Below are 12,253 nucleotides of genomic sequence, written 5' to 3' on the forward strand. Positions count from 1 at the left end.
AAGGGCTGCAAGAGGCCTGGGGGTGGGGGTGGGAGAAAGCTGGTTCACTTCCTGTCGTTATTATTTGGGTATGGAAAGAGTGAGAAGGACAAGTTGACTTCTGTTTCCGCGGTTACTTGCTGGGTGACTTTGAGTGTGTTCCCACCTTTCGGGGTTGTCATGAGGATTACATCAGGCAACAGGCAAGCGTGCCCAGCTCAGTGCTTGGCATATAGCAGTTGTTCAGGAAATAACGGCCACAAAAACCTCTAAAGTACTTAACGTGGGCCAAACGCTGTCCTACCGACTTTTCATTTACTCATTTATTCCTCAGAGGGAATCTACGAGAGTTGTATCATTATACCCATTTTGCAGATGAGGGAACTGAGGCACAGAGGGGTTAAGTAACCTGACCAAGGTCGTAAGGTTGTGAGCCAGTAAGTGGCGGAATAAAGATCTGAACCAGGCAGTCTGCCTTCTACAATCTGCTCTTCACTTTCTGCTTTTCCTCTTTATATTCACTGTGGTGGCTGCTTTTGTCTCTCAGCCTGCGAGTGTGATCCCGATGGGGCTGTGCCAGGGGTTCCCTGCGACCCAGTGACTGGGCAGTGCGTGTGCAAGGAGCATGTGCAGGGGGAGCGCTGTGACCTGTGCAAGCCAGGATTTACGGGACTCACCTATGCCAACCCGCAGGGCTGCCACCGTGAGTCGGGGGCCTCAGCCTGGGATAGTATGGGGAAGATGGTGTGGGCCCCCAAGGCTCCTGACTTACCTCACGGGGCTGTGTGCCGGATGCCATGCCCCGCGTGTCCAGCAGGTGGCAGCACAGGCCCGGGTTGGAAGGTGGCACCGAGTTAGCCGGAGGGAGGGAGGGTGGGCGGCCAAGCTGCCAGGTGCCAGGCAGAAAAGCGCCGTGGCCTCGTGAGTCAACCGGGTCATCTGGAAAGAATGACCCTGCCTGGTTCTTTTCCCAGGCTGGGCCCTCTCCCTGCTGTGTGTCCTCCAGGGGTGTGCTTTGATTGTCTTGTGAGCTGAGTAACCCTCCCTCCTGCAGGCTGTGACTGCAGCATCCTGGGGTCTCGTCGGGACATGCCCTGCGATGAGGAGAGTGGGCAGTGCCTGTGTCTGCCCCACGTGGTGGGCCCCAAGTGTGACCAGTGCGCTCCCTACCACTGGAAGCTGGCCAGTGGTCGGGGCTGTGAGCCCTGTGCCTGTGACCCTCACAACTCCCTCGGCCCCCAGTGCAACCAGGTACAAGAGGGGGTGGCCCCCTGGGTCCCTCCGCGGAAAGGCCGCCTGCTCACCAGCCTCTGTCTCCCCTCCACGCTGCCCACACTCAGACTGGGCTGCTCTGTCCCTGTTCTCCTTGGGGACGCCACCAAATATCCCTCCCAGGGTGGCTCTGAGCCTTCTGCGGGGCCATTTGGGGCTTGGACTTCTGAGCTTGTCTCTGAATGGGAGCGCTTGTTTTGGGGGCACACCCGCTCTGCAGGCAGACCCAGGCCCCGACACCAGGGCAAGACCGGGCTTGCGGGGGAACTCCCTCACAGTGCTCTCCCCGACAGTTCACGGGGCAGTGCCCCTGCCGAGAAGGGTTTGGTGGCCTGACGTGCAGCGCCGCAGCCATACGCCAGTGTCCCGACCGGACGTACGGAGGTGCAGGCACGACATGCCGCGGTGGGTACTTTACCGAGTGGGGGGGCGCTGAGGCACCGGGGGCGAGCGTGTGCAGGAGGGTCTGCCGTGTGGGAGGATGTCCCGTACTGGGACGCGGGGGGTGGGCCCCAGCAGCCCCGTGAGAGCGCAAGTTCCCCGCACCTGCTCCAGCCAGTCCCAGGGCCGCCTGACCTCAGACCATCCCCCCCGGTCCCCATGACCGGAGGGTGCTTCGCTCCCTGTTTCCCTGAAGCAGCATTTCCCAGAAGCCATCTCCAGGGCAGCGGCAGGGAGGGGAGGAGTTTCTTCCTAGATGGAGAAAGTGAGTCCTGAGGGGGAAGGTGTGGTTTCCCCAGAGTCCATTTGACAAGTAGCCACAGGAGCATGGGACCTGGAGCGTGCAGACCCAGGTCTGGGCTCAGCGTGGCCTCCGTCTTACGGAGTGGCTGGGGCCAGTGGCTGCCCCCAAGGCCTCGGTTTCCTGAGGGCATGTCGCACTTAATATCTCTGTGCCTGGTGCTTGTCTGCACGCATGGGAAGATGAGCGTGGTTAACTCTGTCACAGAGTAACTATGTGAGCGGGCGGGTGTCTAACTTAGGGCAGTGCCTGGCACCTGGCACACAGTAGGTGCTAACTAAGGGCTTGCCTTCGTTGCTGCCATTGCCGTGATTTTACTCTGGCCTTGACTGTCTACTGTTTCAAGTCCTGTAGGCGGGCCCTGAGGTCAGACCTGCCTCTGGCTCTCCCTACCACATGCCTTTAGCTTCCTGACCCCCAACCCTGACCGTCATCTTTCCCCGCCTTAGCCTGTGACTGTGACTTCCGGGGGACAGAGGGCCCAGGCTGTGACAAGGCCTCAGGCCGCTGCCTCTGCCGCCCTGGCTTGACCGGACCCCGCTGCGACCAGTGCCAACGAGGTTACTGTGACCGCTACCCGGTGTGCGTGGCCTGCCACCCTTGCTTCCAGATCTACGATGCTGACCTCCGGGGGCAGGCCCTGCGCCTCAGCAGCCTCCGCAATGCCACTGCCGGCCTGTGGCCCGGGCTGGGCCTGGAGGATGCTGGCCTCACCTCCCGGATCGCGGATGCCAAGAGCAAGATGGAGCAGATCCAAGCAATCCTCTCCCGTCCCCCGGTCACTGAGCAGGAGGTGTCCCAGGTGGCCAACGCCATTTTCTCCATCAGGTAAACTTCCCTTTCCCTGCCGGGTACCCGGAAGAATTCCCTCACATGGGTTCACATAAGTGGCACACGTGGGTCCTTCCACTGGTACAGCCCTTTACAGTTTACAGAGCATTTTCGCATGTGCTCTCTCTTTGAACTATCACAACGGTCCTGTGAGGTTGGTGTTTGGGTGTCATTACTTCCGTCTCGCAGGTGGGGAAACAGGCATAGATGGGTGATGTGACAGAGTCACACGGCCACTGAGGAGCAGAGCTGGGACTCAGAGCACAGGCAGGAGCCCCAGTGTTCTTTCAAGTGCCCAGCGCTGCCCGTGGGAGAGAGTCAGCTCTGGATTAGTCACCCTGGTGCAGGGCATCTGAGAGGCAAGGGCTCCAAAAATAACTTGTGTTTGCCTTTGGAATGGGAGCGGTCCCACCCACACCTCCTTCCTACCAGCAGAGGCCCCTTCTTAGGAAGGTTTGGTTCTGGAAGTTTCTATAATTAGTTTGCATTCCCCAAGCACTAGCTGACTTTTGGTGCCCAGAGCCATCCAGGTATATGATTGACCTAAGTCTCAGAATTGAGTAGCAAGTCCATAGGTATTTGGTAGGCTGAAAAAGCAGGCATAGAAGGGTGCTCCATGGAAGGACGTTCCATGCCAGAGCAAAGCCTGTAGGTGAAGAATGCAAAGCTTGTGGGAGGGAGTTGGTGGTTGGTAGACCAGCAAAGGGGATGCGGAGAGAGGAAAGCTGAATGGTTGTGGGCCAGGGCTGGTGGATCCTGACCCCCTTTGGGTGGAGACGACCAGCGGGGCTGCAGCTATGGGTCCTCGTGGGAAGGTGTGGGCTGCAGAGGAGAGACTTAGGAGCCTGGCGAGCAGGTGGTACAGGTGGGAAAGCTGGTGTCAGCCTGCAGCGAGCCAAGGAGGAAGGGGTCAGGGTGACACGCCTCATGGAAGCCCGCTCTGGGGAGGTGCAGCAGGCTCAGGACTCTAGAGGCACACAAGTTGAGGAAGGAGAGGTTTTTGCGATCTGCCTGCCGAGGGATGGAGGGAGCTTGCGCCGGCTCTTCCAGCCTTTGTCCAGCAGAATCCTCCACAGCCTGTGGAGTCTGCATTCGGCGGCCTTTGCTGAAGACCTCTCTCTTTCCTGCCTCACAGAGGTTTCTCCAAGGGGCTGGCAGTTTCTGGGGAGGCAGCCCCTCTTCCGTATTTTAGTGAAAGCTCTTCTCCCATCTCAGGCAGACTCTCCAGGGCCTGCAGCCTGATCTGCCCCTAGAGGAGGAGACCTTGTCCCTCTCAGAAGACCTGAAGAATCTGGACCGAAGCTTCAGTCACCTCCTCGTTATGTATCAGAGCAAGAAGGAGCAGTTTGAAAGGATAAGCGGTGCGAATCCTTCAGGTAAGGAGGGCTGCTCAGACAGCTGCACGCAAGACCACGCCGCACCTTGGCTCCGCACCTGCTGCTCCTCCATCTTCAGGCCTCCCGGGCCGGGGTGGCTCACTACCCTTCTTGTCTCCCTGCAGGGGCCTTCCGGGTGCTAACCACAGCCTTCCGGCGGTCCTCCCAGGCTGCTCAGCGGGTCTCCGATGGCTCCCGCCTGCTCTTGCAGCTCAGGGATGGCCGGCGAGAGGTGGAGAGGCTGGAGGGCCAGCTGGGAGGAGGAGCCGGAGTTAGTGGGCCCCAGCTCGTGGCCCTGAGGCTGGACATGGCTTCCTTGCCTGATCTGACACCCACCATCAACAAGGTGACTCGTGGCTTGGAACCCCACTTCCTGGATCCCCCTGCTCCAGCTTGTCACACACCGGCTGCTGCCGTGTTTCCTCCTAGGGCAGTGTGAACCCGCCCCGCTCCCCCCCACCCCCATCCTGGTCTTTGGCCCCTCACGCTGTGCTCAGTGGTTGCCAAGGAAACAAGTTTCTGGTGCCTGGTTGCCATGGAGATGTCTGGCTGTTTGTTCCCTGGGTGTGGGGTGGGAGTGGTTGTTGAAGAGCCTTGGGTACCCTCTTTGACGCCTCCTCCTCTCCACAGCTCTGCGGGGGCTCCAGGCAGACGGCCTGTACCCCAGGAGCGTGCCCTGGAGAGCTGTGTCCCGGAGACAATGGCACGGCATGTGGCCCTCACTGCAGAGGTGCCCTCCCCAGGGCAGGTGGGGCCTTCCGGATGGCGGGGCAGGTGGCCCAGCAGCTGCAGGGCTTCAGTGCCCAGCTCCAGCGAACCCGGCAGATGGTAGGTGCAGCCAAGGGGGGTGGGCGCACGTAGGGTGAGGCTAAGGGGATAGAGCCCCGAGGGCAAGTCAGTGGTTATCTTACAAGTCAGGAGACAAAAGCCCAGAGAGGTTAAGTGACTTGTCTGAGGCCCCATAGCCAGTGGGAGGTCGAGTGTGGGGCCAGTGTTTTGGGCTTTTTTACCTGACTCCACATCATTTCTTCCAGAGCCAAACCAGGTTAGCTACCGATGTTTCCCAGGTAGATTGTGGGTAGCGGGTGTCCACTGAATCCCTGAGGGCTTTGAGAGGCTCTCTCGGGGCCTTGACCACTGCTGACCTGTACTGTGTGCTGGCAGGTCAAGGCCGCTGAGGAAGCCGCCTTGAAGGTGCAGTCAGACGCTCAGCGCCTGGAGACCCAGGTGAGCGCCAGCCGCTCCCAGATGGAGGAGGATGTCAGGCGCATGCGGCTCCTCATCCAGCAGGTCCGGGACTTCCTGTCGGGTGAGCCTGGCCCTTACTCTCCTTTGGCCTGATATTTGGACTCCTGCCTGGCGCTGGACCCTCCATTCCCTCCATGGAGCTAGCTGCCTCCTCCCCTCGCCTCCGGGCCACCTGGGCCAGGTGCCCACCGCTCACCTGGGTGGCTGCCACCGCCCTCTCTTGCCGCCTTGGGAGTAGAAAGATCCCTGGACAGGACTCGGGAAACCTGTGACTTTGGGCAGGCTGCTTTTCTCTTTGCCTCATGTTTCGCTTCTGCAAACCGGGATGGTAGTATTTCATGTTCCTTCCGGGGACCTAGTAACTGATGTAAAGTAAGGGCTTGGTGTGACCACAGGGCTCTTCTTGCTACTCCTGTGGGCCCTTTGCTTCCCACAGGTCCCAACCCCGTCCTGACTGTGGAAGGCAGGTTGGAGAGAGGCGGGGAGGATCTGCTGGCAGCCGTGGCTTGCCTGAGGCCAGGCTGGAGTCAGCCTCCGGAGAGCCCCAGAGTGGGGGAGAGTGGATGCAGGGAGATGGTGCTCCAGAAACAAGGATGAAGGGGCAGGCCAAAGTTTGGGGCGTGGACTCGCGGATAAGGAAATCCTCCCCCAAGCAGAGCCTGTGAGGCCCAATGGCATCAGCCTTAACCAGGAGGTGGGAGGGAGGTTAGGGAGTCTCTGGGGTACAGCCTGGGCTCACGTGAACAGGCAGGGAGTCGCTGGGCCGGGGGTTCCTTTTTGTCCTCTAAATTATAGTGTGTCTCAGGTCAAGTCCTCTGATGGGACCAAGGGCCAGGAGAAGGAGCAGAGTCTGAGAGAGGCCTGACCCCTGCGAAGGGCCCACAACAGTTCTGGCAGTCTCCATGGCAATGGGTTTTGGTCCCCAGAGTACTGTGCAGGGGGCACAGGTACTAACTAGCTGCTGCTGTGCGCAGGGTCAGTGTGTGGGGGGGTGCGTGGGAGGCCCGTGAGGCAAGGAGGACATGTGGGCTTTCCCAGGTCTTCACACGGAGTTCACAGAAATCACAGCTCAGGCTTACTGAGTTCTCACCGAGCGCCTAGCACCGTTGTAAGCGCATCACAGGTATTTCATGACTTAGTCCTGATTGCCTACTGCTTCGCAGAGGAGGGCTTCGGGCACAGGGAGGTTAAGTAACCTGCCTAAGGGCATCCAGCTTGGAGGGAATGTGGGTAGGATTCTTCTCATTCTGTCGTCCACAGTCTAGATGATTGTGCTATTAGATGGACACACACGCACGGTTTTTGCTAATGCTTTTCCTCTCTCTGGATTGCTCCCCTGCCCCACCTCTCCAGACCTGGCTAAGTCCTGCTCCCCCTCTAAGAATCCTCTAGATGGCCCACTCTCCAGGAAACCTCCCCTTGCTCCCTCCTTCCGCCCCATCAGACTGGGTTAGGGCGCCACTCCAGTGGCCATCTGAGCACCCTGTGCTCACCCTCCGCACTTAGGCTGGCCCTCCTTGGTTATGTGCCTTGTCTGTCCCACTAGGTTTCAAGCTCCGTGAGGACAGGGACTGAGTCTGCTTTGATTTTCATTCTCAGTTCACCACGTGCTGGCCCCAAGTCCCAGGGCAAGCCGTCTGGGTGGGCGGGTGCCCCCTCCCCTCCCACGCCAGTCCCTGGGATCTGTAAAAGTGAAAGGGAGAGATAGGGAGGAGATGCCACCTCTGTACTTCTGACCTTACTCTCTGACCGGAGTTGGCTTGTAAAATCCTTGCTGACTGGTTGTTTCATTTCATCCCTTCACGTTGAGGATCGTTATCCATTTCGCAGGTCTGGAAAGCGAGCTTAGAGAAGCCATTTGACTTGTCCCAGTTTGCTTGACGAGTAGTAGGCCTGAGTCTGGAGGTCTTTGAATCATTCGTTCGCTGTACAAACACGAAGTGCCTCGGAGGGCCAGGCACTGTGGCTGGGGCCGGGGGTATGGACGACACCCAGTCCCTGCCATCACAGGGCTTCTGGCCAGGTAACAGACAGAAAACAGACAGATCCGTGAGTCACGGGTTCGGCACGTGGGAGGCGATAAATGATAGGGAGAAGGAGAAGCAGAGAAGGAGAGTAAGGGGTGTTGGCACAGGGGGAAAGGTGCGATTCTAGATCGCGTGGCCACGGTTGGCCTCTCTGGAAAGGTGACATTGGAGCAAAGACCTGATGATCTCTCTCTGCCTTTGCGGAAACGAGCACGCTGGCCTGGGGAGGGGCGCGTGGAAGGGGTCTTCTTGCCAAGGAAGCAGTTCCAGTTCCTGGCCTCTCTCCCCAGCGCAGGGCTAATTATGTTTGTGCTGCAGGCATTGTTCAGTCCCAGCTGTCTGGCACCACCTCCTTCTCTCCAGCCTGCAGTTTCCTGTGGCCCCAGACACTTAGCTGCCACAGCTGTGCCCACAATCGTCCTCCCACAGTGTTCCCAGAAGTGGTGTGAACGGGCACCTGAGTGTCCCCGCCAGGGTTGTGGCGGCTCCTCGGGCAGCGGGGGGCAGAGATGCACGCGGGTGCTTCCCTGGAGCTGCTCAGCTCGGAGAAACCTCTGATCTTCGGGGAGGTGGCGAGTCTTCCCCGGGTCTGATGGATGGCTGTCTTCCAGACTCTGACACCGATGCGGCCACCATCCAGGAGGTCAGCGAGGCCGTGCTGGCCCTGTGGCTGCCCACAGACTCGGCCACGGTGCTGCGGAAGATGAATGAGGTCCAGGCCATTGCCGCCAGGCTACCCAACGTGGACCTGGTGCTGTCTCAGACCAAGCAGGACATTGCTCGGGCTCAGAGGCTCCAGGTGGAGGCTGAGAAGGCCAGGTATGGCCCAGGGCCCTGAGCCCACGCTTCTCGCTGCCCAGGGTTGGGCTGGTGTTTTGCTCCCTGACTCCTTTGGTTGCTGGCAGAAGAAAAAGAATCTGTACATGTCAGAGCGGTGCAGAGGGCTGGGGGACAGAAGGGGTGCTTACTGTAGTGGGGGGTGGTAAAGTGAGAAACAGTGTCCAGGGTGAACTTTCCTCGGCATGACCGTGTCTTCCATATTGGTGACACCAAAGGGTGTCTCAGACGTAACGCTCACACTCCTCATGTGACGTAAGGCTCAGACTCCTCATGTCTGCTCTGTGGGGTCCCGGGATGGAAAAGCTGCTGTGTTAATACTCCCTTTTTAGTCTTGGCTGGGAAGAATCTTCTCTTGAACCGGTTGGTGAGTGGAGCCATGCATCTCTTCATTCACTGGTCGCTCATTCTTTCTTTCTTTCTTTTTTTTTTTTTTTTTAAAGATTTTATTTATTTATTTGACACAGAGAGAGAGGGAACACAAGCGGGGGAGTGGGAGAGGGAGAAGCAGACTTCCCGCCTAGCAGGAAGCCCGATGCGGGACTCGATCCCAGGACCCTGGGATCATGACCCGTTGCTCATTCTTTCTTATCTCCCTTCCCCTCCCCCTGCTGCAGGAGCCGAGCCCACGCGGTGGAGGGCCAGGTGGAGGACGTGGTGGGGAACCTTCGGCAGGGCACGGTGGCTCTGCAGGAAGCTCAGGACACCATGCAAGGCACCAGCCGTTCCCTTCGGCTTCTCCAGGAGAGGGTTGCTGAGGTGAGGTGGTGTGACTTCCTTCCGCCGCATTTGGGAATGAACAGACAGATTCAGGCACAAGATATAGAAAATGCCTGAAGGTGACCTGGAAGGGGACCTAAAGAGGGGGACTATGAGCTCTGAGCCCAGCTTTGAGCCCTTGGTTTTCTGGTTGCATGGCTGGGTGCAGAAGGCCAGGGGTGGGCTCTGAGCCGCAGCGAGGGGGTGGGGGGCTTGGGGGGTAGGTCAACTGAGCTGGAGAGAGAGGGGGCCTGGCTGCCAGGGGACAGATAGATAGGGGATCAGCAGGGGGACAATAGTGGTATCCTGCTTGGAGAGAGTTTTCGATGCCTGATGAGCTCGGCAGAAGGACAGCGAGGTCCCTGCTTAGGAGACCCACCACAACCCAGGTCTCTTTCCCCACCAAGGTTCAGCAGGTCCTGGGGCCGGCGGAAGGACTGGTGGCCGGCATGAGCTTGCAGCTGGGTGACTTGCGGGCACGGATGGAGGAGCTCAGCCGCAGGGCCAGGCTGCAGCAGGAGCAAGTGGCGAGGGCCCAGCAGCTCACAGAGGGTGCTAAGCAGCGGGCGCTGAGCGCCCAGGAGGTGAGAACAGGTGGAGGTCATCCTGGGCAGCACCGGCCAGCGTGAGGGTCCTGAGCAGGAGAGCACTCTGTATACTTTATGAGACCCTGGGCTCAAAAGCAATTAGAACATGTTATTCTAGAATCATCAGAAAGGGCTTCAGGACTCACCCTGACCTGGCCTGGCATCTGGACTCTACCTCGGGCCGCCTCTGGGGAGCTGGTTCAGGGGTGTTACAGACGATCTAGTCTAGCCCCTTTCTGTTTACAGATGGAGCGGTAACTTTGTCCAGGCCCAGAGCTCACCTACAAAGCAGGTCCCTTGACATCCAATCCAGAACTTGTCCTCCATCATGGCTACCCAGCCCAGAGAGGCAGTCTTCACTTAGCCTAACCTGGGCCAGAATTGTGTCAGAGAGGCGATCAGAGAGCCATCCTCTGGGTCCCCAGCGTACCAGGAACTTTGGCATTCGTGGCCGGTCCCAGTACAGTGGCCAGGCTGCCAAGCGTACTGCTGAGTGACCGCTAAGTGCCTGGCACTGTGTGTGGAGAGTTAGGTGGGAAAGGACGGGAGCCACAGATGGAGGGAGGGAAATACAGAAGAAGTGTCAGATACAGTTTGGGGCCTAGCAGTTTTCATAGGCCGGAGCAACCCACTGGGGAGTATCAGGAGGCTCCTCATCCCTGTGTGTAGATTTGCATGATATTGAGTGCTTTAGCCAAAGGTCTTTAGGACTTTGGGTGATGATGATGCTGGTGGCACTCAGACTGTTTCACCTTTTTCAGGGATTTGAGAGAATAAAGCAAAAATATGCTGAGTTGAAGGACCAGTTGGGTCGGAGCCCCATGCTGGGGGCTCAGGGCAGCCGGATCCTGAGTGTCAAGACGGAGGCAGAGGAGCTGTTTGGAGAGACCATGGAGATGATGGACAGGATGAAAGGTGAGGGGGCGGAGCTGGGGCTTGGACTCCTGGGCACCCCAGGAGGCTTCGACCGCACCTCCCCCACACTGAGTCACGGGTTCGGCACGTGGGAGGCGATAAATGATAGGGAGAAGGAGAGTAAGGGGTGTTGGCACAGGGGGAAAGTGCGATTCTAGATCGCGTGGCCACGGTTGGCCTCTCTGGAAAGGTGACATTGGAGCAAAGACCTGATGATCTCTCTCTGCCTTTGCGGAGACGAGCACGCTGGCCTGGGGAGGGGCGCGTGGAAGGGGTCTTCTTGCCAAGGAAGCAGTTCCAGTTCCTGGCCTGGGACTGTCCCTGGGCCAGTCCCTGGCCAACCAGGGCTTCTGAGGCCCGCCCTTGTCAGAACTAGCCGTGCTAAGGGGGCGAGACCAGTAGGGCTTTCCCAAGCATCCAGGAAGTCGGAGGCACAATGATGGGGCGGTTGGGAATGCAGAGATACTTGTAAGACTTGCCCTGCCCTCGAGAGCTTGCAATCCAGAGGGGGCCATTTTTCTGGCCACCTGCAAGATGTGTGAAACTATTTAACAGCACAAGGGGGTCCATGATAGGAGCCCACATAATAAGCAGTCTGCGGAGAGACATTTCTATTGGAGAGAAATGCTCGGTGAAGGTGAGGTTCAGAAAAGATAAGATTTGACATAGGCCTGGAAGGATGTGTAGGCCTTGGGGGGGAGGCTGTGAGGAAAAGCAGGGACGTTAAGACAGGGTGGGTGGGAAGCAACAAGACATGTTCTGGGGATAGGGGCAGGCGCACCCACCAGGAGAGGAGGGGTGATGAGGATCAGAACGGGTGGGAGACAAGTAGCATTGGGTCACTGTGGCAGGGTCCAGGTGGCTGGTCTCAATGCCAGCATGAGGAGGGTAGGCTCAGCCCTGGAGACAGCAGAGAACCGTCCAAAGGTCTTGAATATGGCAGAGACATAAAAAATCGTTTTCAGAAGGGTTCTGAGGTTCTTCAGATGGGAGAACAGGGATTTCCAGGAACTGGGCTCAATGTCTAAGATGTGATGACGGGTCAGTGCACTGGTGTGCCCAAGTGAATGGCACAAACAGAATTTCTCCGAATTTCAGAGGAAAGAGACAAAAATCTGTTTGGTGAGGCAGGTAGACACCATGGGGAAGGTTGGGCAGGTGAGTTGACGACAGGTAGATCGGAGGCTGTGGCCAGCCGTCCCTGAAGGGTGAGCTGCTGAGCTGGACGGAGGAGCTGAGGGGCTGGGTGGGTGCACGCCCTGCCCTTGTCCATCGATGTTTTACACGAAGATAAAGAATTTGTTTTTCAAACCTGTGGACAACAGGTTGTTAATACTCTAGGTAACAGAATCAGTTACTCCAAGGCCATCTCAGAAGGCTAAAAGGATGGGCTGAAACCAACAGGGTAAAATTAAAGAGAAGTATTATCATCTTCTACTCTGGCCTTATCTGGGCCTAAACTCACAAGTACAGCTCGGGTGAGGCCTAGCTTCTCAGAGGCTAATGTACCTGAAAACACTTTATAACTGCTAAAATGATAAAACATTTCATAACTGGTGAGTGATAAGCAAATAAGAATTGTTGGTCACCTGAAAATTACCCAAGGGTTTTGAGTGATGTAAGCTCCATGGAAATTAGCAGAGTCTTGCTAACTGCCAAAAGAGCGAATAAATACAAAGC

The 12,253-nt window shown here is 57.8% G+C and overlaps 1 protein-coding gene across 3 annotated transcripts in view; it reads left to right on the forward strand.

Moving 5' to 3' along the window:
• Positions 1 to 12,253, forward strand: part of LAMB3 (laminin subunit beta 3) — a 62,676-nt gene that overhangs the window by 48,447 nt on the left and 1,976 nt on the right. For all 3 annotated transcript variants that reach the window (XM_073900239.1, XM_073900240.1, XM_073900241.1), the window contains 12 exons: positions 527 to 682; positions 1,034 to 1,230; positions 1,545 to 1,656; positions 2,443 to 2,821; positions 4,040 to 4,200; positions 4,326 to 4,546; positions 4,831 to 5,028; positions 5,365 to 5,509; positions 8,087 to 8,294; positions 8,930 to 9,071; positions 9,479 to 9,655; positions 10,420 to 10,573. In XM_073900239.1, coding sequence (XP_073756340.1) covers positions 527 to 682; positions 1,034 to 1,230; positions 1,545 to 1,656; positions 2,443 to 2,821; positions 4,040 to 4,200; positions 4,326 to 4,546; positions 4,831 to 5,028; positions 5,365 to 5,509; positions 8,087 to 8,294; positions 8,930 to 9,071; positions 9,479 to 9,655; positions 10,420 to 10,573 — 2,250 coding nt within the window. The remainder of the gene's footprint in view (positions 1 to 526; positions 683 to 1,033; positions 1,231 to 1,544; positions 1,657 to 2,442; positions 2,822 to 4,039; positions 4,201 to 4,325; positions 4,547 to 4,830; positions 5,029 to 5,364; positions 5,510 to 8,086; positions 8,295 to 8,929; positions 9,072 to 9,478; positions 9,656 to 10,419; positions 10,574 to 12,253) is intronic.

Source organism: Callorhinus ursinus, unplaced genomic scaffold (assembly GCF_003265705.2).
Source record: "Callorhinus ursinus isolate GAN/ISIS: 27379988/994484 unplaced genomic scaffold, GSC_fseal_2.0 scaffold13, whole genome shotgun sequence".
Classification (NCBI taxonomy): Eukaryota; Metazoa; Chordata; class Mammalia; order Carnivora; family Otariidae; genus Callorhinus; species Callorhinus ursinus.